Source organism: Halichoerus grypus, chromosome 5 (assembly GCF_964656455.1).
Source record: "Halichoerus grypus chromosome 5, mHalGry1.hap1.1, whole genome shotgun sequence".
Taxonomy (NCBI): domain Eukaryota; kingdom Metazoa; phylum Chordata; class Mammalia; order Carnivora; family Phocidae; genus Halichoerus; species Halichoerus grypus.
Window position 1 is genome coordinate 92,527,630 of NC_135716.1, and position 26,367 is coordinate 92,553,996.

General features: G+C 40.7%; 2 protein-coding genes and 1 pseudogene across 4 annotated transcripts in view; 2 read left to right on the plus strand and 1 right to left on the minus strand.

The window, feature by feature from the left end:
* The window catches only part of TSPAN2 (tetraspanin 2), a 55,299-nt gene extending 40,311 nt beyond the window's left edge, over positions 1 to 14,988 (plus strand). The window contains exons 7-8 of one of the 2 annotated variants that reach the window (XM_036101606.2): positions 10,979 to 11,062; positions 13,664 to 14,988. In XM_036101606.2, the coding sequence (XP_035957499.1) occupies positions 10,979 to 11,062; positions 13,664 to 13,729 (150 nt within the window). In that variant the 3' untranslated portion in view covers positions 13,730 to 14,988. The remainder of the gene's footprint in view (positions 1 to 10,978; positions 11,063 to 13,663) is intronic. The other variant, XM_036101607.2, reaches the window with a different exon arrangement.
* Positions 14,989 to 17,578: 2,590 nt separating this feature from the next.
* Positions 17,579 to 21,010, plus strand: LOC118541801 (large ribosomal subunit protein eL30 pseudogene; annotated as a pseudogene). The gene is made up of 2 exons (XR_013447532.1): positions 17,579 to 17,853; positions 19,948 to 21,010. The product of XR_013447532.1 is annotated as a large ribosomal subunit protein eL30 pseudogene (transcript).
* Positions 21,011 to 25,007: 3,997 nt separating this feature from the next.
* TSHB (thyroid stimulating hormone subunit beta) lies at positions 25,008 to 25,838 on the minus strand. The gene is made up of 2 exons (XM_036101608.2): positions 25,677 to 25,838; positions 25,008 to 25,262 (listed from the first exon to the last, which is right to left on the minus strand). The coding sequence occupies exons 1-2, from the start codon at positions 25,836 to 25,838 to the stop codon at positions 25,008 to 25,010; spliced, it is 417 nt and encodes a 138-aa protein (XP_035957501.2).
* Positions 25,839 to 26,367: the final 529 nt, after the last annotated feature.

A 26,367-nucleotide genomic window follows, 5' to 3' on the forward strand; every position in this document is an offset into this window, starting at 1 on the left:
CTGTGGTACCCTGCAGTGCAATGTCCCCTGTTCACCGGGGCCAGGAGCTTCAGGGGTGTCTTCTGTGTGGGTTGCATAGGCCCTACTGTTCTAGCTAAGCCTTGTGTATCTTCAGTCCAGACAACTGCAGTGGCCCACTTTGCCTATGGTGGGCAGGGTTTGGTCCTTGTGCTGTTACAGGGTTAGTCTGGGGCCACAGTGGGCTTATTGTTGGGCAGCGTCAGCAGTCAGATCAGATGTCTGCCCTCATCCCATCTCCTGGGGCTGTGGTCACACCAAACTGCAGGGCACTATCTCTGCCTTGTCCCCTGAGAGGCTTTCATTGGTGGGTGGGGCCCACAGCCAGACCAGATGTCTGTTCCCAACCCATCTGCTGATGCTGCAGTGACTATGAACTGCCAGGCTCTCCGCCTGTGAGGTCCTAAAGAGGTTTTTGTCGGTGGGCAGAGCCAATAATGAGATCAGATGTCTGCCCCCAGTCTGTCTGCTGGAGCTGCAGATGCACTGATTGGCAGGGCTCTCTCTCTAAACTGCCAGTTATAAGGTTTGGCTACTCAGACTACGGTTGAAATGGTGTGTATGGTTATCTTCCCCTCTTCCCAGGGCAGGAGTCACTTTGGAGTAGTGGAGTCCCTGCCTGGGCTGATTGCAGGTTGAGATATGGCAGGAGCCATTCTGGAGAGACTCCTGCCAAGTGGGGCTGGTTGGATGGGGTGGACCCAGATCCACAGGAGAACACAGAGGCAGGCAATGTGGTGTTAGCAAGCTAGGTGGCAAGTGTTCTCACTGGTTCCTGTAGGTATCTAGGTATCTAGGCTGGGGAGCAGGGGGAGAGAAATGGTGCCCACCAGGTCTTTTGTTCTTGGAGAAGTCTCCTAAAGGTCCCTGTCCTTCCAGCACACGTTCTGAGATGGAAATAAATCTCCCTCCCATACACCCCAGGTACCTTTCAAACTGCTGCTTCTGTGCTCTATCTCAGTAGGCCTGTTTGTTATGCTGGCTCTTTAAGAATAGTGACTCAGTTTCCTATCGCCCTCTGGCTCTCCCAGAGCAGAGCATGCTGATTTTTAAAGTTCCTGGTGTTAAGCCCCACTGATTGTAAAAACTCTCAAAGTTAAGCCCCTCTGGTTTTCAAAGCCAAATGTTATGGGGACTTATCTTCCCAGTGCCAGTGCCCTGTGCCTGGGATGCCTGGGATGGGGTCTGTCTCTCTCCTTTCTCCATGCTTGTGGTGCCCCTCCTGTTTGTGGTTAGTCTACCCAGGGGTTTGTTTCCCAACTGCATCTCTGCCCTCCCTACCCTTTTCTTTTTCTTTTTTTTTTTTTTTAAAGATTTTATTTATTTATTTGAGAGAGAGAATGAGAGGGGGGAGGGTCAGAGGGAGAAACAGACTCCCTGCTGAGCAGGGAGCCCGATGCGGGACTCGATCCCAGGACTCCAGGATCATGACCTGAGCCGAAGGCAGTCACTTAACCAACTGAGCCACCCAGGCACCCCTCCCTACCCTTTTCAATGTAGCCTCCTCTCTATGATTAACCATGGAAAGTCTGTTCTGCTAGTCTTCAGGTTTTCTGAGTTGGTTGTGTGGATGTAGCTTTTATCGAGGTGTGTCCATGGGAGGAGGTGAGCTTAGGATCATCCTACTCTGCCATCTTTCCAGAAGTCCTCTCCCCTGATGTGATTCTTAGGATGAGTTTTAAAGGATGAATTGGAGTTTAGCAAACAAAAGAGAAGGGTATTCCAGGTAGAAGGGATAGGATAAACGCATGGAGGCAAAAAAAGGTAGTTGTATCCAGAAAAGTGCCCGCAGTGGGGAGTGAGTGCCTGTGGATATGAGTTCTTCAAGGACGAGGGGCCTGTTCTTGAAGGGCCTTGAATACTCTTGTGAACCCCGAAGTCTAAATTTCATGCAGTATGCTTGGGAAAGAATCTGGGATGGGATTTGCATTTTTCTGAGTTTGCTGTAGTAGCAGTTTGGAGGATTGATGGAAAATGAATAATCTGGAGCCAAGGAGACCAGTTGGGAAGGCTGCCATCTCATTGTCAGCCAAGAGATGTCAACTGGTAACGAGCTGGACTGAGCACCAGGAATGGAGGGAAGGCCATTTAGAAAGTAAAATCTACAGGACCTGGTCACCAGACCAGTTAGATATGAAAGAAGAGGGATAGATACCAGATGGATAGATGGTATCATTTATTGAGCTGAGGAATAGAGAAGAAGGAACAAATTTTGGAGAAAAGAAAGTGAGTTCAGTGTTTAACATGGTAATTTTGAGGAGTCAGTGGAACTTCCGACTGGAAATGTCCAATAGACAGTCAGAAAGTCTAGCTTGCAGCTCAGGCGAGAGGTTTGGGTGTCAGTACCTGGTGGGAAACTTAAAGCTGTGGATAAGAATTTGATCCATTAGGTTGGGAAGAAAGAAGGGCAAGGATAGAACTCTAGGGAACGAGAACATTTAAGGATGGGGAGAGGACGAGCTGCCAAATAAGGAAAGTAGAAAAAATAGACACACATGTGAGAAGACACGTGGTCGGGGGAGGGAATGGTCACCAGGGTCAGGTGCTGCCATGGAGGTCAGCTCAACATTCATCAATACCTATCTTATGCCTGGCACTGCAAATACAAAGATGAATGATACAAAGTCCCTCCTCTCAAGGAACTTGCAGTTTAACAGGAAAGATAAGCACAGAAATGAATAAAGGGCAGGAACAGAAGTATGCACAGAGTGTACAAGTGCTATGAAAACACAATGAGTTACTTAGTGAGGCCAGAGACTGGACAGATCAGGGGAAAGCTGACTGGAGCAAAGATGTCTCCGCTAACTCTTCAGGTGTGAGAAGTAACTATGGCAGCATTAGACAGGAGAGGGTAGGGGGAGATCTGTCTGCAGAGGAAATAGCATAAGCAATGGCACAGAAACAGAAAATATGATGGTTTGTGTAGGGAACTAAAAGTCCAAGGAGGTTCAGTAAGATAACTACTGAAATGTTGATAGGATTGAGCATTTTATTTTATTTTATTTTATTTTGTTTTTTAAGATTTTATTTATTTATTTGACAGAGAGAGACACACAGCGAGAGAGGGAACACAGCAGGGGGAGAGGGAGAAGCAGGCTTCCCGCAGAGCGGGGAGCCCGATGCGGGGCTCGATCCCAGGACCCTGGGATCATGACCTGAGCCGAAGGCAGACGCTTAACGACTGAGCCACCCAGGCACCCCTAGGATTGAGCATTTTAAAAAGGTGCCTTGATGTCGGGCAGAGTGAGGACAGAGCCCATGCTGCATGAAATGAGATGTAAGGAATAGGGGTGCCCTTTCAAGTAGTCTTGGGGCAAAGGACAGGAAAAGAGAGTTCAGAAAAGATGAAATCGAAATTACCATTAAACACATAAAAATGTAAGCAATTAATAGCAATGTTTTAAAAAATTGTAAATTAAAGAGCTGTCATTGTTTAACCTATGAAATTGGCCGGGTTTTTTTTCTTATTAATTATATATGATGTTGGCAAAAATTATATAAAACAAGCACTTTCAGAGAAATTGGTACAAAATGTTTAGAGGTCATTATGACTGTAAAATTCATGAGTTAAGAGAGCTTCTAAGATGGCAGAGTAGGAGGACTCTGACCTCACCATATTTACAGCTAGATATCACCCACATCCAAGTCAGTAAACTGGAAAGCAATCCAAAGACTGAAAAAACAAACTTCACAACTAAATATAGAGAAGCTGCATCTGAAGGGTTAGGAAGGTCAGAAAGGCAGAGGGAGGCTGCCTGCAGAAGGGAGGGAGCTGCACATGCAGAGAGGACAGAGAAATGGACTCTTGCACCAGGGAGCTCACACAGGGAAGACTAATCCCCATAAATTTTGGCTTTAAAAACCAGAGAGGCTGAATTCCGTGAGTTTGTAAAACCTGTGGGACTTAGAGCCTGGAGCTTGAAGAGTGAGCTGACTCAGCACTGGGCAAGCTGGGAGGGTGAGAGATAGCTGGGTCACCACCCTTAAAGAGCAGCCTCTATGGAGAGGCAACATGAAAATAGCAGTTTACACAGTGCCAGGGGCAAACAAGAGACAGATCTGTTCATACTGATTTCAGAGCATGTTGGGTGACTTCGAAAACAAAGGAGCTGGCAAGTGCCATTTCCCTTCACCATCCTCCAGCATAAACGTGGGAAGCAGGACTGCGCAGATACTTGCTACCTAATCTGCTAGCAGTGCACCATGACCACGAGATCTCCTGAGGACTCGCCCACTCCAAGCCTGCTAACCTTGGCCCTGGGCTCAGGACAAATTCTGTTAAAGCTGCCCGCACACCTGCTCAGCCTCTGAGTGCCCAGCTGCTGCACCATGCCCAGCTGAGTACCCTAGCCACCATCATGTGCTAAGTCACAGCTACATACCAAGCCCAGCCTCATACCCCTGGCTGCCCTGGCACATAGCCCCCAGCTACCACAGTGCTTTGGGGGTCCAGCATAGGACTAGTGGCCCAATGCAAATTTTGCTAACACTGCCACCCTGCTCCCAAGTTCCCTGGAAGGCATGCCCACTCAGAGCTGGCCTCCCTGGGTCCCAAACACCACAGAGAGCAAGCACAACACACCAACAAGCAGAAAGTCAGTGCAGACAATTGCATGGAAAGGAAAAGTGACTCGGACACAATAATGGCATAAGCAACACACATAGGATACTCTCCTGAAGTGTCAGGACCTCTTTTTTATAAAAGAGCAGTCTCAAGAACAGAAGACACAGCTGACTTTCTTAACACACAGAAACAGACACAGAGAGGCAGACAAAATGGGGAGACAGAAATTTATCCCAAACAAAATAACAGGACAAGGCCACATCCAGAGATCTAAGCAAAACAGATAAAAGTAACATACCTGATGGCATATTTAAAGCAGTGATCATAAGGATACTCACTGGACTTGAGAAAAGAGTGGAAGACCTGAGTGAGACCCTTAGCACAGAGATAAGGAATAACATAGCAGAAATAAAGGGCTCAATAAACAAAATGAGAAACATGCTTGATGGAATGAACAGCAGGATGAAAGAAGCAGAGGAATGAATTAGTGACCTAGAAGACAGAGTAATGGAAAGTAATGGAAAGCTGAGCAAAAGACAGAGAAAAGAATTATGCAAAATGAGAATAGACTCAGGGAACTGAATGACTCCATCAAACATAATAGCATTCCTATAATAGGAGTCCTAGAAGAAGAAGAGAGAAAAAGGGCAGAAAATTCATTTGAAGAAATAATAGCAGAAAACTTCCCTAATCTGGGGAAGGAAACAGATATCTAGAGCTAAGAGACACAGACAATTCCCATCAAAATCAACAAAAGCAGATCCACACCAAGACATATTGTAATTAAACTGGCAAAATATAGCGATAAAGAAAAAAATTTTAAAGCAAGACAAAAGAAGTCAGTACAAGGGAAAACCCATAGGCTAGCAGGAGCTTTTCCAGCAGAAACTTCCCAAGCCAGAAGAGAATGCCATGAAATATTCCGAGTGCTGAATGGGAAAGATCTTCAGCCAAGAACACTCTATGTAGGAAGAATACTCTATCATTTAGAATAAGAGAGAGAAGGAGTTTCCCAGGCAAAAAACAAAACAAAATAAAACAAAAAACAACAGAGGAGTTAATGGCCACTAAACCAGCTCTGCAAGAAATAGTAAAGGGGACTCTTTGAGTGATAAAGAGACCAAAAGTGACAGCATGAAGTAGAATATACAAAAAGAATAAAAATGAATATTTCTGTAAAAAATCAGTCCAGGAACTCACACAAAAAGGATATAAAATATAATAATATCACAACATATAAAAATATGGGGAGGAGAAGAAAAAACAATCAGTTCAAACTTAAACAACCATCAATTTAATATAGACTACTATATGCAGAAGAGGTTATATACAAACCTAATGGTAACGGTATATCAAAAACCACATGTGCAAAGAATAAAGAGGAAGCCAAATATATCACTAAAGAAAATCAGCAACCATAAAAGAAAGACAAGAAAGTTTCAGAGAAAATCTTCACAAACAACCACAAAACAAATAATAAAATGACAATAAATACACATCTATAAATAATTATTTTGAATGTAAATAGACTAAGTGCTCCAATCAAAAGACACAGGGTGACAGAATGGATTAAAAAAACAAGACCCATCTATATGCTGCCTATAAGAGACTCATTTTAGACCTAAAGACACATGCAGATAGAAAGTGAGGGGACAGGGAAATGTCTATCATACAGTGGAGGTCAAAAGAAAGCTGGGATAGCAATACTTAAATTGGACAAACTAGATTTTAAACCAAAGACTATAACAAGAGATGAATAAGGGCATTATATCATAATATAGAGGACAATGCAACAAGAAGATATAACAATTGTAAATCTTTATGCTTCCAACAAGGGAACACTTAAATACATAAAACAGTTAATAAAAAACATAAAGGAACAAGAAAAGCATGTCCACTCTCACCACTTTTATTCAAAATAGTACTGGAAGTCCTAGCCACAGCAATCAGACAACAAGAAATAAAAGGCATCCAAATCAGTAAGAAGTAAAACATTCATTATTTGCCAACAACATGATACTATATATAGAAAAACCTTAAAGTCTCCACCAAAAAAACTGCTAGAACTGATAAACAAATTCAATAAAGTCTCAGGATACAAAATCAATGTACAGAAATCTGTTGCATTTCTACACACCAATAATGAAGCAGCAGAAAGAGAAATTAAGAAAACAACCCCATTTATAATTGCACCCAAAATAACAAGATACCTAGAAATAAACCTAACCAAAGAGGTGAAAAACCTGCACAAAAACAGACACATAGATCAACAGAACAGAATAGAGAATCCAGAAATAAACCCACAACCCAAAGGCCAATTAATCTTCAACAAAACAGGAAAGAATATCCAATGGGAAAAAGTCTCTTCAACAACTGGTGTTAGGAAAACTGGACAGCAATATGCAAAAGAATGAAACTGGACCACTTACTTAAACCGTACACAAAAATAAACTCAAAATGTATTAAAGACCTAAATGTGACACATGAAACTATAAAAAATCCTAGAAGAGAGCACAGGCAGCTTTGCTTTTGTTTTCCGTGCCTCAAGAGACATATCTGGAAATATGTTGCTACAGCCAACTTGAGGCACGGAAAACAAAAGCAAAAATAAACTATTGGGACATCATCAAAATAAAAAGTTTCTGTACAGCAAAGGAAACAATCAACAAAACTAAAAGGCAACCTACAGAATGGGAGAAGATATTTGCAAGTGACATATCTGATAAAGGGTTAGTATCCAAAATATATAAAGAACTTACAAAACTCAACACCCAAAAAAACCAAATAATCCAATTTAAAAATAGGTAGAAGACATGAACAGACGTTTCTCCAAAGAAGATATACGGATGGTCAACAGGCACATGAAAAAATGCTCAACATCACTTATCATGAGGGGAATGCAAGTCAAAACTACAATGAGATACCACCTCACACCTCTCAGAATGGCTAAAATAAACACAGGAAAGAACAGGTGTTGGTGAGGATGTGAAGAAAAAGGAACCCTCATGCACTGTTGGTGTGAATGCAAACTTGTGCAGCCACTATGGAAAACATTATGGAGGCTCCTCACATAGTTAAAAATAGAACTACCTTATGATCTAGCAATCACACTATTGGGTATTAACCCAAAGAAAACAAGAACACTAATTCAAAGTGATACATGCACCCCGATGTTTATAGCAGCATTATCAACAAAAGCCAAAATAAGAAAGTAGCCCAAGTGTCCATCGACTGAGGAATGGATACAGAAGATATTGTGTGTATACACACACACACACACACACACACACACACACACACACACACTGGAATATTATTCAACCATTAAAAAATGAAATCTCCCCATTTGCAATGACAAAGATGGAGCTGGAGAGTATAATGCTAAGCGAAAGAAGTCAGAGAAAGACAAATACCGTATGATTTCACTCATATGTGGAGTTTAAGAAATAAGCAAAGGGGAAAAAGTAAAAGAGAGAGAGACAAATCAAGAAACAGACTCTTAACTATAGAGAACAAACTGATGGTTACCAGAGAGAGGGGGGTGGGGGGATGGGTTCAATAGGTAATGGGATTAAGGAGTGCACTTGTGATGAGCATAGGGTGGTGTATGGCACTGTTAATTACTATATTATACACCTGAAACTAATATTAAACACTGTATGTTAAGTAACTGGAATTAAAATTTAAAAAGAAATTTAAAAAGACTAGTGAGTTAAGTATGTTCATGCCCTCTGATTCAGAAATTCCACTCCTCAATTTATTTTAAGGAAAAGAAATCAGAGATATGGTATCATTGCAGTGTTTTTCATAAGAATAAAATACTGAATAGGCCATTAATATGTAACAATAGGGGATTGTCTAAATTATGTACTATCATATGATTGTTTTACAACCATTAAAAGCCACTATTTCAAAGAATTTTTAAAGAAAGTAATTTTGAAGTCATAGTTTTAAGTCTAAAAAGCACATAGTTGGATATAAAGAACGAATTAAGTGTGTGTTTGTGTTTAAGAATACACCAGGGGCGCCTGCGTGGTTCAGTCAGTCGAGCATCTGACTTCAGCTCAGGTCATGGTCTCGATGTCCTGGGATGAGCCCCGCATCGAGCTCCATGCTCAGCAGGGAGTCAGCTTGCCCCTCTCCCTCTCCCTGCCCCTTCCCCCCTGCTCATGCTCTCTCTCACTCTCTCTCAAATAAGGAAATAAAATCTTAAAAAAAAAAAAAAAAAAAAAGAATATACCAATAGGGGTGGCTGGCTGGCTCAGTTGGTAGAGCATGAACTCCTGATCTCTGGGTTGTAAGTTCAAGCCCCACGCTGGGTGTAGAGATTACTTCAGAAAAATAAAATCTTAAAAAAAAAAAAAAAGAAAGAAAAAGAATACACCAACAGTGTTAGTGATTATCTTTAGTGTAAGAATACAAATATGTCTTATTTTCTTTTTTTTTAAATCTGCAGTAGTTCCCCCTTATCTGTAGGGGATATGCTGCAAGACCCCAGTTGGTGGCTGAAACACAAATAGTACCAAACCCTATATATACTGTCTTTTTTCCTATATATCCATACCTATGATAAAGTTTAACTTATAAATTAGGCACCGTAAGACATGAACAATAACTAATAATAAAATAAAACAATCATAATCATATACTGTCATAAAAGTTATATGAATGTGATCTCTTTCTCACTCAAAATATCTTGCCGTACCATACCTACCCTTGTTCTTGTGATGATGCAAGATGATAAAATGATGAGATTACTAGGTCATTGGGCTACTAATGACCTAACAATATGTTAGGGGGATCATCTGCTTCCAGACCCGTGGTTCATCACGGGTAACAAACTGCGAAAGCAAAACCGCAGATAAGGGGGGAACTACTAAATTTCCCAAATTTCAACAGTAAACACATATTTCTTCTACAGTGAAGGAAACCAATACATGTTAGTTTTTTCACAAAAAGAAGCTGGGTGTGAAAGCAAGGGGGGATATGGGCAGAGGTAGAGGAGGACAATAGTAGAGGGTACTGTTTTAGACTGAAGAACACGGGCATGGCATTATACGATGAGTGGAAATGTCAATGGAGAAGTAGAGGCTAAATGTATAGGAAGAAAAGAAGATAACTGACATCACAGGCTTCCTGAGGCCATGAGAGGGAATGAGACCCAGCTCTAGTAAAAGGGTTCACCTTCAACAGAGAAGGGCACTTCTGTGGTTTGATGAGCGAGAAGGAAGTAAGGAACAGTGCTGCCTTGTTGACTTTGCATGCTCACTGCCTACAACAGTGCCTGGCCCTGAATGGAGCACGTAAGTTTATAGGTGAAGGAGAAGAAGGTTGGAGGATTTCTAGAGGTTGACTCCCATTTTCTCCAGTGAGAGAGCCACTCTCTAGTGCAGTGGTTCTCAAACTTGTACCAGAATGTATTATAATGTATTATTTTTGTGTGGGTCTGTATCCTTTTCTAAACTGTGAACTCCCTAAGGGCAGAAGAAATCATGTCTTATCTCCATATCTACCACACCATTCCAGTGACTGCCTGATGCAAGGTAGATGCTCAAGAGCTGTTTGTTGAATGAATGAATGAATGAATGCAGTATGATAGGAGACATAAGAATAGTGGTAAGGGTTTCATATAGCTTATGTGAGTGTTAAAGGGAGTTGACTAGTGACAAATAAAAGGCCCTGGGCAGCCTAAAGACAAAATTGCGTAGAGAGCATACCTCTGTACTTGAGGATTCCAAATAGAAGCTGGAGAAACTATTTATAATTACAAGTGATCCGTACTGCTCCCTGTCCAATTATCCCCCATTCTTTGAACCTGCCCTGCACAAGTGTCTATGGGGCAGATGAGAGGAGAGAGACCCACCCAGCCCAGCCATCATAGAAAGGAGTGGTCCTCTAACTGCTAACATTCAGTTTTCTTTTGTTTAATTTGAACCTGTACAGACTTTTAAGCCTCTTACTAGGTAATACCTACCTTCCATAATAAATTGGACCGAGTATGTAGAAAGTCTTTTAAATTATTAATGACAATACAAAAGCAAGGGACTATTATTTGGGGGATATTTTACTTATTTTTATATGCTGAAAGCAAGAGGTTGCCCCAAATTTTTAAATGCTTCGGGTCCTAGAATAGCTTCCTCCAGCCAGGTTTCAGGGTTCTGAAGCAGTCGTTGGCCTAAATAGGAACATTCCACCAAAAAGAGAGGATTGTATTTTTTCCCCAATACACATTTTTGCTTTAAGGTTATGAGAATGGTGCTAAGAGAAGTGGTTTAAATGTGAGCGGAAGCTGACATGGATTAACTTTCATAGGATGCTCTGTAGAGGAGAGGGTTGGATCAGAGTGATGATTCACAGATACCATCGTTTGTTATTCCTTTTTTTTTTCCAAAACAGAATTGCATTGATGAAATTGAGGCCATAATCAGTGTTAAGCTCCAGCTCATCGGAATTGTTGGTATTGGGATTGCAGGTCTTACGGTGAGAAAGTTCTAGAACTTACCTTTTTTGCTTTCTAAGAAGCCTTTGCATCTTATTTGTCTTCAAGTGTGATATGGCAGTATCTTAGAAGAGATTTCTCGTAAAAGACAGACGTTTGTTGACAGGACATCTTCTAAGAACAAAGCTCATTTGATATAGCAATACTCAGTTCTCTAAAATATGATACCAATTTTACCTTTAACCTAATTATGACCTTGAGTTGATCATTGCAATAACTTCCCACATTAAGGCCAGCAAGCTTAAACTAGACAAGTCATTTCCAATTCTGGGTCGCTCCTTACTGTTAGAAATTTAAAATAGCCTGCCAGGTTAATCTCTCTCACCTATGATTTGCAGAAGTAGCACAGTGTAGTGATTAATAGTGCAAGCTCTGGCATCATGCTGTCTGGGTTCACCTCCTGGCTGCGCTACACACGGGCCCTGGGTTCCCCTCCTGGCTGCGCTACACACGGGCCCTGGTTTCCCCTCCTGGCTGCGCTACACACGGGCCCTGGTTTCCCCTCCTGGCTGCGCTACACACGGGCCCTGGGTTCACCTCCTGGCTGCGCTACACACGGGCCCTGGGTTCCCCTCCTGGCTGCGCTACACACGGGCCCTGGGTTCACCTCCTGGCTGCGCTACTTATGGGCCCTGGGATCATGGGAAAGTTTCTTAATTTCTCTATCCCTCAATTCCCTCATCTGTAAAATGAAGATTTTAATGTACCAACCTCATGAGATTGTTGTGAAGATAAAATGGGGTAATACATATAAAGTATTTGTAGGAATTAACTCATATAAAGTGTCTGGAAGATAGCACTCAATGAACGCTAGCTCTGTACATAATCTGAGTGTTCCCAAGCCCAGAATCCAGATAAAGGGAGTAACGTATGCAGAAGTGTGAAGCATAGTACACCCAGGCAGGGGCAGATGGCTCCAGGCCTCCAAAGTACAAGCGTGTGCAAGAATTGACAGGGGCCAAAGGGATGTGATAGAAGCAGCAAGAGATGACCGTGAGGAGGGTGTGAGTGTCCATATAACCGTGGTCTTTGTGTGCCCTTTTGAGAGACCGGGCTTTATCCTTAAGGTAGTAGGAAGCCACCAAGGGCTAGAAGGACCTGTGTTGCCGTGTGGAGATAAGTTGGAGGGAGGCAGGATTTGAGTCAGGCCGGTAAAGAGGTGATTTCCACTGTCCAGGGGTTGAGCGATAACAGCTAATGCTAAGGTAGTACTTACCCTCTAGCTCTCTAGGTAGATTAATTCATGGTATCAGCTAAGGCAGAGGCAAAGGGCATTACAAGGAAAATCAAGGCATTGGCAGTTTTCCGGGACACACAAGCGTCTTCCCTCTTTTCTGTATTTAGAGCACAGAGGGGTGAGGCAACAGGGTGAAATACTATGCTGAGGACCTCCCAATCCAGGGACATCTCTCGGGCCCTCCTCACCTGCTCTGGGCTAGCCTGGTTGCTATTCTGTGGCTTCCTGAGGACGATTTTGAGGTGGAAGATTTAAAAATGGGCCGCATAATAGAGGTATCACAGAGACACTCCTAACAATTCTACAGTCTCCGTGAGTGAGCGTCCTAGAGGCAGTCACCCCTGACTCCTGACAGTGCCAGGACAGTGCTGAAATGGTCCTTTCTGAGGGGTCCCTTTACAGTACAACCAGGACGAAGCAAGGGTTGCATCCAACCTGACAACCACACTAAAGGGGGAAGGCTCTCTATTGGTCATCTTGAATCAGCACCCCCAGCGTTCCTTCTGCAATTCCTTTCTTCTTAAGGTAAGAGTTGCACAGTGTGATCAGTTAGCCAAATGTCCATTAGGTGTCTCCCCTGCCATACACTGGTACTGAGTTCTGGCAGCCAGAAGCGGAGAGCCCTGCTCCAGGCTGTTCTCTTAAGCCTACCTCTTCCCTTCCATAAGAGCAGATAATACATGGCTTTTTAAATTTAACATTTATAGATTCTAGCCTGATGTAGGATAGGATTAAGGAGAGAATCATAGGGTTATGGTACAGATTTCTTTAAACAAACATTGACAGTAGTTTATAAACATCGCACCCACAGATTACATTCTATAGGCTCTGTGAAATTGTAGGGGAAATGATTGAGAACAAGAACGATCTTTTGACATCCTTCTATTCAAACCATACCAGTCGCTATTGGTTTTGCCAAGTATTTGGCTTTTCAAAGAATTATCCAAGAGGCAGAAGACGTCAGTAATACCATAGTTCCAACACCTCAGTTTATGCTTTGGGAAAACTATTGAGTTAAATAGTGAAGCATCATTTGCACCTTAAAATGGAGCAGGAAAAGTGAAGAGATGCTATACTTTGTAATCTGTGGTCACTGTTTCAAAATTTCAGAGCTTTTCCAACAACAGGAAACTATTTAGACCAAAGCATAAACAACTAATAGTTGACAGGTTAATATGGAAGTCTTTAGCCATCAGCCGTAATTAAGTAGTATATATAAAAATGCCATTATAGCCAGTAATTATTGGTAATAATTATTTGTTAGACACCCACGCAGTTTGCTGACTCTTTAAAAATCAATTTCTATCATTTGGAAGTCATTAACAAGTGGTTCCTTCTGTTTCAGATCTTTGGCATGATATTCAGCATGGTTCTTTGCTGCGCAATACGAACCTCACGAGATATGATATGAAGCTACTTCTACGTGAAAATTGCAAATCTAGAGCCTTCATACGGCTGTCACCGGAACTGTCTCCTGGCTCATTTTTAATATTCAAAGGACATTAGGATCTAAAATAATATGCTGTTAATTGTACATTTGCACATGTATGTATGTTTGGCTCATTATTCGTTTACCCCTTGAGTGAATGCTGTGTATGTTGACAGAGATTCATGTGTGGTCTGTGTGTTTCTGGTGTATGCATTGTACATAATGAAATCTGCTGGAAATTCCTGGTTCTTATTATATCAGAGGAACAACCTATTTGACTCTCAGAAAAAGATCATCAAACTTTGATAAACTTTAAAAACTTGGCTATTCAGAAGAAATGATAATGGGTCATTTTCTCAGATTCTAGCCATAGAAAGTTAGATACAGAGAATTCAGGATTTCTGCTTAACGGAAGCAATAAGTTACAGGACTTGAGAGATGATGGTGTAGTGCTAAAATTGACTACATCTGAGTTAGGTGTAAGGGTTTCCTGGGATTTTTTTATATACATACTCTACCCAGAACACAGTAAAACACAGTTTTAGAACTACACACATCTGTAAAACTAAATATAGCATGGAAAATCTAATTTGAATAAGTCATACTTTCCTAGTATTTAAAAACAAAAAACTCCCTCTGAAAAGAGTGGTCACACAGACAATCATGTGCCCTATAAAAGTGAGTGTTTTTAGGACTTTAAAAAAATACATTTTAGTAACTTTTTAAGGATATTTTTTGTTCTTATATAAATACATTTAAATATTACTTTATAACTTTCTTTTTCCTGAGTCTGCTCTGAACTACAGCAGCCCTCCGTGAACAAAAGGGCTTTTATCTCAAATTTTTCCATGTTTCTCCAAATGTACAGATAGAAAGACTAAAGCAAGAGATCTGGCAGTTGCAAATAGTGGGAAAGAGAATTTTTACTGGCACTGCATCTTTGAAATACCTCATAACTTGAGTTTACATATTTTCCTAATTTTTTGTATTTTTCTTATTCACCTAGAGAATTATTCTTCATAGATTTTGACCTACAGTTTTCACCCCTTAAGATAAAACAAAATTCTTCCTAATTCAAATATTATATCATAAGCATCCTTGGCCAAACCAAAAGAAAGAAAAGCATCTACTAGTTGTGTGCACATAGCAGAGACAAGCTAAGAAAATTAAAATACACCCACAGAACAGAAATATTTTTTTTCTGTGTAAATCTCCTATAAAAATAAAATTTTCATATTCTTTATGGTCTTGATGCTTCAATTTAGGTAGGTAAACCCAAATTTAGAATCTAAACTTATATCTTTGTCAATTTTCAACAACTTAGTACATTTAGTAGACCATAGAGGGGGTTTTTTATTACACTTTAAAAGGCCACACAAAAGTGAAAGTACTGGGGACTTTGGAAACCATGTAAGTTCATATGCCTGTGAGAACACAAGTCTTTGGGGATGCTCTAAAGGAAAGCGTGCACTCCCAAGAAACTTTTACAAAACGTTTTGCTGAAAAGACTTAACCACTACAAATAGTCTTATTTGCATAGAGAACCACACTTCTTCTGCCATACTTGCTACGGCTACGAACTTTGGAGGAAGCTTTTCTGGAAAAAAAAAAGTCAGATTGGAAGCAAGCTAAAAATTTAATTGTACATGGCTACTTCACTGTGTCTATAGCTAAAGAAAAGTTTATTTTAACAAAATCACTTCATGAAATAGATGTTTATACTCCAGTAGGTGAGAAATATAACCTTTTAAGCAAAGAACAAAGAGCCCATCTCTCTTCATGGCTGTAGTTCATCCTCTACCTGAAGACAGGCCCAAGTGCATACATTTCTTCCACCTCAGGATCGTCTCTGATTCAAAAACACTGAGTTTCATTCTATACCTGATTAACAACCTTAAGAAGACTACAATACTTAAAAGTGGGGGAGTGGAGATCTGTTCCATCTATGGTTAATGTGTCCCTTTGGGGAGTAGTTTTTCCAAAATCTGTGCCATGAGTAAAATTAGAGAATTCCACCTCTGAGTGAGGGCAGATTTTTATATATCGTAAATCTATATATATCTTGAATTCCTATATATCTTGAATCTATATGTGTCTTGAATCTATGTATCTTGAATATATAACTCTTGAATATATATACATATATAACTTGAATATATGTATGCATGAATGTGTGTGAATACAGACATATTCATGTATACATATATGGGTACATATATATATATACACACACATGCACATATATATAAATTTTTGGTTATATCTGTTTACCTGAACTGATTTGAGATCAGACCCAAATATATTCTTAAGCATCTGGTACCAAGGCACTGAATTAAAATTTCTTGAACTATTTTAAGTTATTTCAAATTAAATTTTCTATGTACTGGAATTGCTTGTTTGATTTCTCTTAAAATTCTATTATATCTTTTTTAAAAGGGATTTTTTAAAAGATTTTATTTATTTATTTGACAGAGATAGACACAGCAAGAGAGGGAACACAAGCAGGGGGAGTGGGAGAGGGAGAAGCAGGCTTCCCGCGGAGGAGGGAGCCCAATGCGGGGCTCGATCCCAGGCCCCTGGGATCATGACCTGAGCCGAAAACAGGCCCTTAACGACTGAGTCACCCAGGTGCCCCAAAATTCTAATATATCTTTATACACATCTTTACACAACTTATCTAAATGTCCAACTACCAAACAATATGGTTAAAAAGAAAAAAAAGGAAAGAATAGTAACCCTTCTGTAGTGTGACTATGAGGAGCTAGACTTAAAAGCAACCCTAAGGACTTCTGTGCAAATAGATTTCAATTAACATTGTCTCATCCAAACTATACTATCCAGAATAGCTCCTTTGTCGTCCAGGGTTCAATCTGTAAAGCCACACACTGGTACAGGGACCAGTGTAGTCCCCCGCACAGTCATCCAAGAGAGTTGCTCTCCTTTCCCCGTGTGCCCCATTAATAGGTTTACTTGATGAAAACGAGGCTTGTGGGAAAAAGGCAGTGAAGGAGATAGCGTATCTTCCCAAGTCAGTATCAAAGATTAAAAGGAAGAGGCACCCTTGGGAGTTCAGGAACTTTCCTGGTTCACTGCTCCATTGACATCCCCTTTGGCCACCAGCCCCTGATTTCAGCAACCCTATTTTACCCACCCCTATGAGGGAGCATTCCTGGGCCCCTAAGCCAGTCAATTAACTGCATCATCTTAATTTGGACTTGTCAAAATCAAATTTATATTAAGGTATATTTTAAGGGGCACAAAAAGTTTCTGCTTTCTTTCAACATGACTATTTTTTCCTATAAAATGTACCTGAAAGTTATTATCTGTAGGCATCCATTGAAAGGTAAAAAGACTACACTAATGCAAAATGTTATTAATCATTTTGTTGATATCCTCACTGTCAAAAAAGTTAAATACGTCCCAGGAAACCACTATTCCAATGGCTCTCTCCTGGGGTTATGGAAAGCATGAAGTATAGAAGTAATATGTCCTGAATGCTGCAAAGCAAAATCTGTGCTGATTTCATGAAATTTTTAGCTAATGTGCCAAAAACCCATCTGAAGCTTTGGGATTTGTTTTCATTGGTTTTTTTCTTGTATAATTTAATGTTGGTTTTACTTATATTAAATAAAAGAAATTTAAATTAAAAGAAATAACCAACTATGAGGTAGCAAACCTGGCAATGAATGAATATTATCTAAATTGTTATAATTATTATATTGATGAGAGTTTCTGTTAATTATAAATCAAATATGCATCATCATGCACAACTGAAGATACTTCTGCATGATACCAAATACCTATTTGAACGCATTCATTTGTTGAATTAATGAATAACTTTTGATATATTTCCCAATTCTATTTTAATTCAAAGACTTGATATCAATAGCCATAGTCTGAGTCCCTATATTTTCCTCTGGGCCTGCTCTGCCTTATAAGATGCAACCCACTCTAATATTAGATTTTTGTTTACTTTGTTTGAGGACTACTATTTTATACATTTGAAAAAACTCTTTAGAAGAAGTGATATGCTAAGATGAATAAGAGAAGTCTGCCTTCAAGGAGCTTCGACTGAGACAAAAATGGGCAAATATAATTCCCATGAGGTAAGTGCTATGATATTCATTAACCAGAAGTAGACCCTCTCTATCTTGGAGAGGCTGGTCAGGGGAGAGAGATTTTCTGAATTTTGAGGTCTCTAAACTGAGTCCTGAAGAACTCATACAAATTATCCAAATAAAAAGTAATAGCAGCAGAGAAGAAAAGTGGATCACTGAGGTAACGACATCAAGAAGACCCTGAAACAGACAGCATGGAAGCATTCCAAGAGGACATGTCAAGAACTGGGGAGATGAAGGGCCCCGTTAAACTGTACCAAGGAGTCTTATCTTTGTACGGCCATCACAGCAAAAATTTTAAACAATGAGTTACAAAATCAAATTTGAACCTTTTAAAAATCACGTAGCTTTAGTATGAACAATGATTGGAGGACAAAGGCCAGAGGATTTCTAACTAACATACTGGGATTCCTACCAAGAAGTAGACAGATATAGGGGCAATTGAGGGAAAGAGGAACCTGGAATCATTCCCAGGTTTCCTGACAGCTGAAGGATGGTGGTACCCAGGAGAAAAAGCAGACTGCAGTGATGAAGCAAGTTGGAGATGACTATAGGACATCCAAGAAGAAACATAATCAGGCACTGGATACATACCCTGAAGCTCAGGAAAGGAGTCTGAGCTGGAACTATAGTTTAGGAATCTGCAACATAAAAGTAGTAGTGCCCATATTTGAACAATATGGGTAGCCTTTCACATTAAAGACCTCAGTGAGAAATTTTCAAAAACTAGAATCCTCTACTCCAGTGAAGTTTAAAGCCCGAAACAGTTCTATACTCCCCATCCATTCCTCCATCTCAGGCTGGAGGGTCTCTATCAGCTACCCGCACTCCTTCAGTAGCTGCCATCTAAATCATCTTTTATTGAAATGGGTAGTTTCTCATATGTTCTACATTTAACAGGGTCCGAAGGGTCAATAGAATACATAAGATTATCAGAACACTAGCCCTTCTTTCACAAAATGTGCAAATTTCACTCCTATAGCACAAAGCAAAATTACATTTTCAGAAGAAGTACAGTTCAGAACTACATTACAGTTGCCTGCTAGACCATAGCATGGATTTCTACTCATCATAGAGAAGGATAGCAAGAAAAGGCATGAAAAGAGAAAATGTGGACTTCGGCCTCATTAGGACTGATTATAAATGCCATAGATGTATTATGTTATGAATCCAGATATATGACCTCCACTGGGCCTTCTAGGGTAACACAGTGGTCAGAGAAGATAAGGACCTGTATATTGGACTATTAGTAAGTCATTGTCAACCCCCACTAGAAACAGTTTCAAGGGAAGATGGGAGTGGAAGTCAAATTATAGTAGGTTGAGAAGAAAATGAGAAGTGAGGAAATAAATGGTCGGTGTAGGAGGCTTGTTATAGTCTGAATGTTTATGTCTCCTTAGAATTCATGTGTTGAAATCCAAATGCCCAATGTAACGGTATTAGGAGGTGAGGTCTTTTGGAGATTCTTAGGTCATGAGAGTAGAGCCCCCATAAATGGGATTAGTGTTCTTATAAAAGAGGCCCCACAGAGATCTCTTGGCCCTTCCACCAAATGAGGACACAGTGAGAAGGACCAATTATGAACTAGGAAAAAAATCTCTCAATGGAACACAACCATGCTGAGCACCATGACCTTGAACTTTCCAGCCTCCAAAATAGTTTCTGTTGTTTATTTTTTTTTTTAAGATTTTTATTTCTTTTTTGACAGAGAGAGACAGCGAGAGAGGGAACACAAGCAGGGGGAGTGGGAGAGGGAGAAGCAGGCTTCCCGCTGAGCAGGGTGCCCGATGTGGGGCTCGATCCCAGGACCCTGGGATCATGACCTGAGATGAAAGCAGATGCTAAATGGCTGAGCCACCCAGGCACCCCATGTTTCTGTTGTTTATAAGCTACCCAGTCTGTGGTATTTTGTTATAGCCGCCCAAACAGATTAAGATGGGATTTTTACACACACACACACACACGCACACACACACATGCACAAACTGGAATAAGAATTCAAAGAGAGAGGAGCAAATAAACAAAAGGTTGCACAGGTTCACAAGAAGATTTAGTTGTTTTTGCTTTTGCATTTTTATTTAGGAAGAGATTGAAGAATGATTCTTGCTGAGGAGAAAAAGCCAATAAAGAGGAAGCAAGAGAAGAGAAAAAAGAAAACAGCAAAGTCCTGGAGGAAATGGGGGATGGGCTCTTTTAAAACTAAGGGGAAAGTCTTTCCTTTCTCTCTCCCGGCCATTTTGGCGGCTGCTTTTGGTTGGGGCCATCCCGCAACTAAGGCAGGAAGATGGTGGCCACAAAGAAGATGAAAAAGTCACTGGAGTCGATCAACTCCAGGCCCCAGCTTGTTATGAAAAGTGGAAAGTATGTGCTGGGGTACAAGCAGACTCTGAAAATGATCAGACATGGCAAAGTGGAACTGGTTATCCTCGCGAACAACTGCCCAGCCTTGAGGAAATCTGAAATAGAATACTACGCCATGTGGGCCAAAACTGGTGTCCATCACTACAGTGGCAATAATATTGAATTGGGCAAAGCATGTGGGAAATACTACAGAGTACGCACACTGACTATCATTGATCCAGGTGATTCTGATATCATTAGAAGCATGCCAGAACAGACTGGTGAAAAGTAAATCATGCAAAATTTTCCTTTAATAAAACTGGCCACAGCTTGTTTAAAAAAAAAAAAAAAAAAAACTAAGGGGAAAGATGCTGAATCAGTCAGTACTTTTCAGTTGCAAGTGTCAGAAACCCAACTCGGACTAGCTTAAGCAGTTATGATTAAAAGTTACAATTTCAGTAAGACTGTTGAATCACAGACCTGAACCTCTGAAACAAATAATACATTATATGTTAAAAATAAATAATAAAAGAAGAAGATAGCAGGAAGGGAAAAATAAAGGGGGGGGGAATCGGAGGGGGAGACGAACCATAAGAGACTATGGACTCTGAGAAACAAACTGAGGGTTCTAGAGGGGAGGGGGATGGGAGGATGGGTTAGCCTGGTGATGGGTATTAAAGAGGGCATCTACTGAATGGAGCACTGGGTGTTACATGCAAACAATGAATCATGGAACACTACATCAAAAACTAATGATGTAATGTATGGTGATTAACATAATATAATAAAAAAAATTACAATTTCATTTAGAGTTGAAGCCAGCTTCTGATTAGACTCAAATGATATCATTAGGTCTCTCTCCTTCACTCTCTCTTGCTGTCCTCTGGGTGGGCTTTATTCTCAGGCTGGCTGTTTCCAGGAGATGCCAAAGATGGCCAGCAGTGGCTCTAGGCTCACAGCTTACAAACCCCAATAGGCCAAACATTCCTCTTTGTCCAATAGGTATAATAAAAGCCCTGAGACTGACTCCTACTGGAAGAGATTAGTTCACATGCCTATCCCTCAATCAGTCAGGGTTGGTTGAGCCTAAATAGCATGCCCACCTCCATCATTTGAATTGAAAATGTGGGTGGGGGTGGTACAGGGCGAGGGGCACTTGGAGGGATGACAGGCAGGAGTCCTGGCTCGGAGGTAAAAATTGGGATGGGAACAGATTTGGACACTCCAGTAGAATGTACTACATTTGTGGTCCTAATGAGAGTCAACCCCTACTCCATCATCAAAATCACGCCCTTCCAGGAGGAGTAGCCCCTGCCCCGAGACCCAGATGCTGAAGAAGAAAGCATGAACCTGCCCATGTCCAGCAGGTACTCCATGTCCTGTGGCTGTGCTGCACGCTGCAACCTGCCACTCCACCTGCTGGCCTACTCCAGCCCTGTTGTCAATCGCTCCGGGTCCCTGAATGAGGAAGTACACCCCCAGGAGACAATGACCTTAAACATCATACCTTACAACCTGGGGATTTCATCTGTTGGAAAAGACACCTCCAGAAAGACTCTTTGACCTCGCAGGACAGGCCCATAATTATCAGGAATTGCTAACCACCTTTGTGCTGCCAAACTCCAGGGAATAGACTCTTGGATTCACATGATGCATCTAAAGAAAGCACCAAAGCCTGACTGCACACCATCTGGTGACCTGAAAGTAAAGATTTCCTGGAATCGAAGCAGACACATCTGATGAGACAGCTTTTCCAAGATGTTTGGACAGGACTATATACCTTTTTCTCCCTGTTGCTTCTTCTCTCTGCTTCTTCCATGGGAAGACCATATTCTTGTCCACATTTCCCAAGCCCTTGCAAAAGAGGAAAACCTAGTCTTTTGATTATGGCCTTTCAGAAACAACTTCATTACAATCTTGGGACACATTAATTTTCACTTGATTTTTCTGAAGGGTTAGAATTTTCAGAATTCACAAAAGTCTTCTTTTATCTAAACTATTAACTGACTTTGGATTTTTATCCAGATTTATGGTTTCTGAATTTGCAAACTTACAGGTTGTATTATCAATAACACATTTGGTTCCAAACAGTTCTTTCGAGATAAATAGTATTTTAAAACATCTTTGAAGTTTTGCTATTTTTCAAAAAGTTCATCAACTATTTCTTCATGTTTATACCTGCACTCTGTCTTCCCAAATGCACTAGGTTAATTCTTTCAGTACGCTCCTGCAGTATTCACTAATCTGCTTTCATGGTCGCTTTAAGCAGAGACTTATAGGAGGCATGCATGACTCCAGGTTTGCCTTCACAGGGAGAACCTTTCTCCCCATAATTGGGATAAATGCCAATAAATACTTCAGTTGGCTATTTTCACACCTAGAGTCCTGGTTTAAAACCATCATACAATTTGGAATTGTTATGTTATTTCTTTTATTATGTTAAGTTTTGTATTTTCTTTACCGTCAAACTTCTTTTAAAAACCATGTACCTGGGACGCCTGGGTGGCTCAGTTGGTTAAGCGACTGCCTTCAGCTCAGGTCATGATCCTGGAGACCTGGGATCGAGTCCAGCATCGGGCTCCCTGCTCAGCTGGGAGTCTGCTTCTCCCTATGACCCTCCCCCTCTTGTGCTCTCTTGCTCACTCTCTCTCTCAAATTAAAACAAAACAAAACAAAACAAAAACATATACCCAATAAGGTAATGCTGGCTCAATGCTTCAAGGTGAATTCCAACACTTAAAACCTTGAAAAAATAGGCTTTATTTTTTTTTTTAAGATTTGTTTATCTATTTGAGAGAGAGAGAGAGCTGGAGGGAGGGAGAGAGAATCACAAGCAGACTGCCCACTGAGCACAGAGCCTGATGCGGGGCTCGATCCCACAACCCTGAAATCATGAGCTGAGCCAAAATGAAGAGTCGGGACACCTAACCAACTGAGCCACCCAGGTGCCCTGAAAAGATAGGCTTTAGAGGAACAGTACCTGAGAGTTTCTCCCTGCTAACCTTCCTTCTTGCTCAGATGTGGCCTGAAGTGGTTTCTAACTGCTCTGTCCTTTCCCTCTGACATAGGACATGACAACCAGGAAAAGTCCTTCCTGGTACCAAGGGACAAACCCATTAAATAGAAAGAACTTGACTCTTGATCAGTGAGGCTTTGAAAGAAAGATCTTGATCAAAATGTGAAAATTAATAAAAGGAAATCTTGTTCAGAATGGCATCCACCAGCTAGGACGGGGAGCTCTCATGACCCAAGATGTCTTGTCAGTTTCAGGTCCCATGAAAGTCATATGTGATTAGTGCCAGTTAGGTTTGAACATTAGACATTTTACTCATTAATCAAAGATCTGTGTTTTATATACAGTTCTTAGAAGGGATGTTATAATCCTGCAGCTTTAAGTGTTCATGTTATCAAGTGATATGAGAACCCAAACCTCCAGATTAATATTTGAAGACTATGCTGATGTCAACCTCAAATTTTAAGGTAAGCATAATGTGGATCCCTGACTTTGTATATAAATGTTCAACTATTCGCTCCCCATTGGCAGAGCATGAGCTTGGTACTAATCCATCTACACTACCTCACCACCTGCACGCGCGCGCGCACACACACACACACACACACACACACACACACACACACACGGGGCACTGTCAGCATGTAGGCATTTACAAGATGCCCAGCTGAATGCATCCAGTGACTGTGGGATACAGCAAAGACAACCATCCCTGATGATAATTGATTTTTACCCTGATGGTAGCAGTTTAGACGGAGAGAAATGGGCAAATATAGGATAAATCATCTTTTTGAGATCAAGTCTGCAAGGCACTAGGTCTGTCTCACTTCATGCATCTATTGAGACCAAATTCATGAAAGAGTACCCAAGGAAGGAAAAATAAATAAATAAACAGCCACTTACGGAGTTCATTTGCCAGAAAACAGTGTTTCAATTTTGATGAAGTTTTAGATTAGAATTTAGGATGATCCTATGCTATTTAATCCCTTAGCACTCTCCCCCTGTCCCTAAAATCTTTCACAATCATACTAATTTTTCAGGACACCAAAAGCTAAAACAGCACAAGTTGCTTTTGGTATAAATACTGAAAAGTGTCTCCTATTACTTGAAAGAATACAAAGGATTTAGACTTCCACATGTAAAATGATCATGGCCTCTTTTCTAGGCTTTTGGGGTATAACTTTCATAAGTCAGTTGGCCCATCAGAGTAATTAAATTAAAGAGAACAGTTTTTAGAATGGAATATACTGTCTATTGAGTTTTGGTTAAGTTCTATCCTGTGTATTTGAATAACTAGAATACAGTGTTATGTTGCAGATTTCACATATTTTTTACTCTCTATGTCCTCTCCAGTCCTGCTTCTAGCTTTTGGAAGCAAGTGTCTCCAGTACCCTGATGCCCTATGTTCCTTCAGCTTCTGATCACATTACCCTTATAACTCGGCAGCATCCCCATATTCATTTTCTATGTCAAGACAAACCTCATGTCATGGGCTTCTGTTAAGAAAGCCTGCTCAAGGCTGGCTTTCGTTAGTACTTCATATCCCTGTTTGCCATTTTACCTGCACTCTGCCCTTTCATGTGGAAACTCTCCCTCATATGAGCTCAAAAGGCTCTTTCATTCACCTTTTCTTCTAAAGCCTGTAGGCTCTCTAATGCATGTGTGGGTATAGGTTTGGATGAAATGGTATTCAAAATGTACACAATGTGTTGTGAAATATATTGATATTTTATTAATTTTACTCCAGGTGAACACATTTAACTGACTTGCAAGTCACATCACTATTAAGTTAGATGGACAATCCCACCACATCGGACTTCTGAGGTTTGGTGCAGTAGTTTGTCTTGACGGCCTCATGTATGCAGTCACTGTAGTCGGTATCACACTTGCCACACTTACAGCTTATAGCTACAGGGTAGGAGAAATAGGGAGGAACGTGGCGTGGGCATCCGGGTATTTCTACAGTCTTGTACATGAAGTCTCTATATGTACAAACATCCTGGGACAGAGCATATTTGGGAAGAAACAGTTTGCCATTGATATCCTGATGAAAGAACAGAAAAGGGAGCATAATGTTAATTCACTTATATTCCTTTGACACAAATAAGACTGGGGAGGATTCCTTAGTCCCATTCCCCATCACCAAGTCAACATATCCACACTGAATCCTATAGAGACAAAAATCACACACACACACACACACACACCCCTCTCTTTTATCCTTGATCATGGGAACAATATAAGGTTTAAATAAATTCTGGGAGTGAAATTATCTGTACCAATTGTGCTAAATAGATCGATATAATATTATAACCTGGGGACTCTACCTCTAAGGAGCCAATAACCATTAGATTTAGGAAATGAGGTTGTTATTTATCTCATTTCCTTTCTGGATAGAAATGGACTGAGTCTAGGTTTATCTAATTTACAGCCAAAAGAAGTGAGATGAACTACATACCCGTGTCATACAATATCCAGCACAGATGGTGGTGTTGATGGTTAGGCAATAAGCACACTCTTTCCTTTCGACATGCATCGTATACTCAGTTGGAAAACAAAAAGACATTACTTGCCCACATGCAAGGCCAAAAAGCATGGACATCAGGTAGATAGCAGTCATGCTAAATCAAAGATAAAATTAAAGAATCTATTACATGTATCCTTTAGGACATTCAGAAGTGACATTTAGAAAGAGCTAAAATGTGTGTGCGTGTGTGTGTGTGTGTGAATATTTGTATTTATTGAATGCCTACTTCATTCTAGGCCCGATATTAGGTGCTTTTACATAGTTAATACTCTCAATAACCTTTCTTTATGCATTTAGATGTGACTATGAGTCACATACCTCATAATGTAGGAACTCACATAGCAAAGGTCCTGCTTGCAAGTGTCACTTAGCAACACTGGGCAGTGTAAAGGAAAGCCTGAAACATCACAACAGAACAGTGGCAGAGACACATAACGTCAACTAAGTGTAAAACAATTCACTCAGGGAAACAGTCCGAATACCTGCCTCTAATTATAAGATGTCAGCTAAAAGCGAGGCCTCAGTAGGGGCTTTCTCAGAACCGTAGTTTTCTAAAAACTTTAGTTCATTGATTTAAAAGGCCAACAGACCAGTCATAATCAGAAAGCCTAAAGAAACTAAG

What these genes read in the sequence shown, in the direction of transcription:
- TSHB (XM_036101608.2), bottom strand. Translation starts at nt 25,838, where the DNA reads ATGACTGCTATCTACCTGATGTCCATGCTTTTTGGCCTTGCATGTGGG. An exon ending in CTGGATATTGTATGACACGG is followed by an intron (nt 25,263 to 25,676) that starts GTATGTAGTTCA and finishes TTCTTTCATCAG; the next exon opens with GATATCAATGGCAAACTGTT.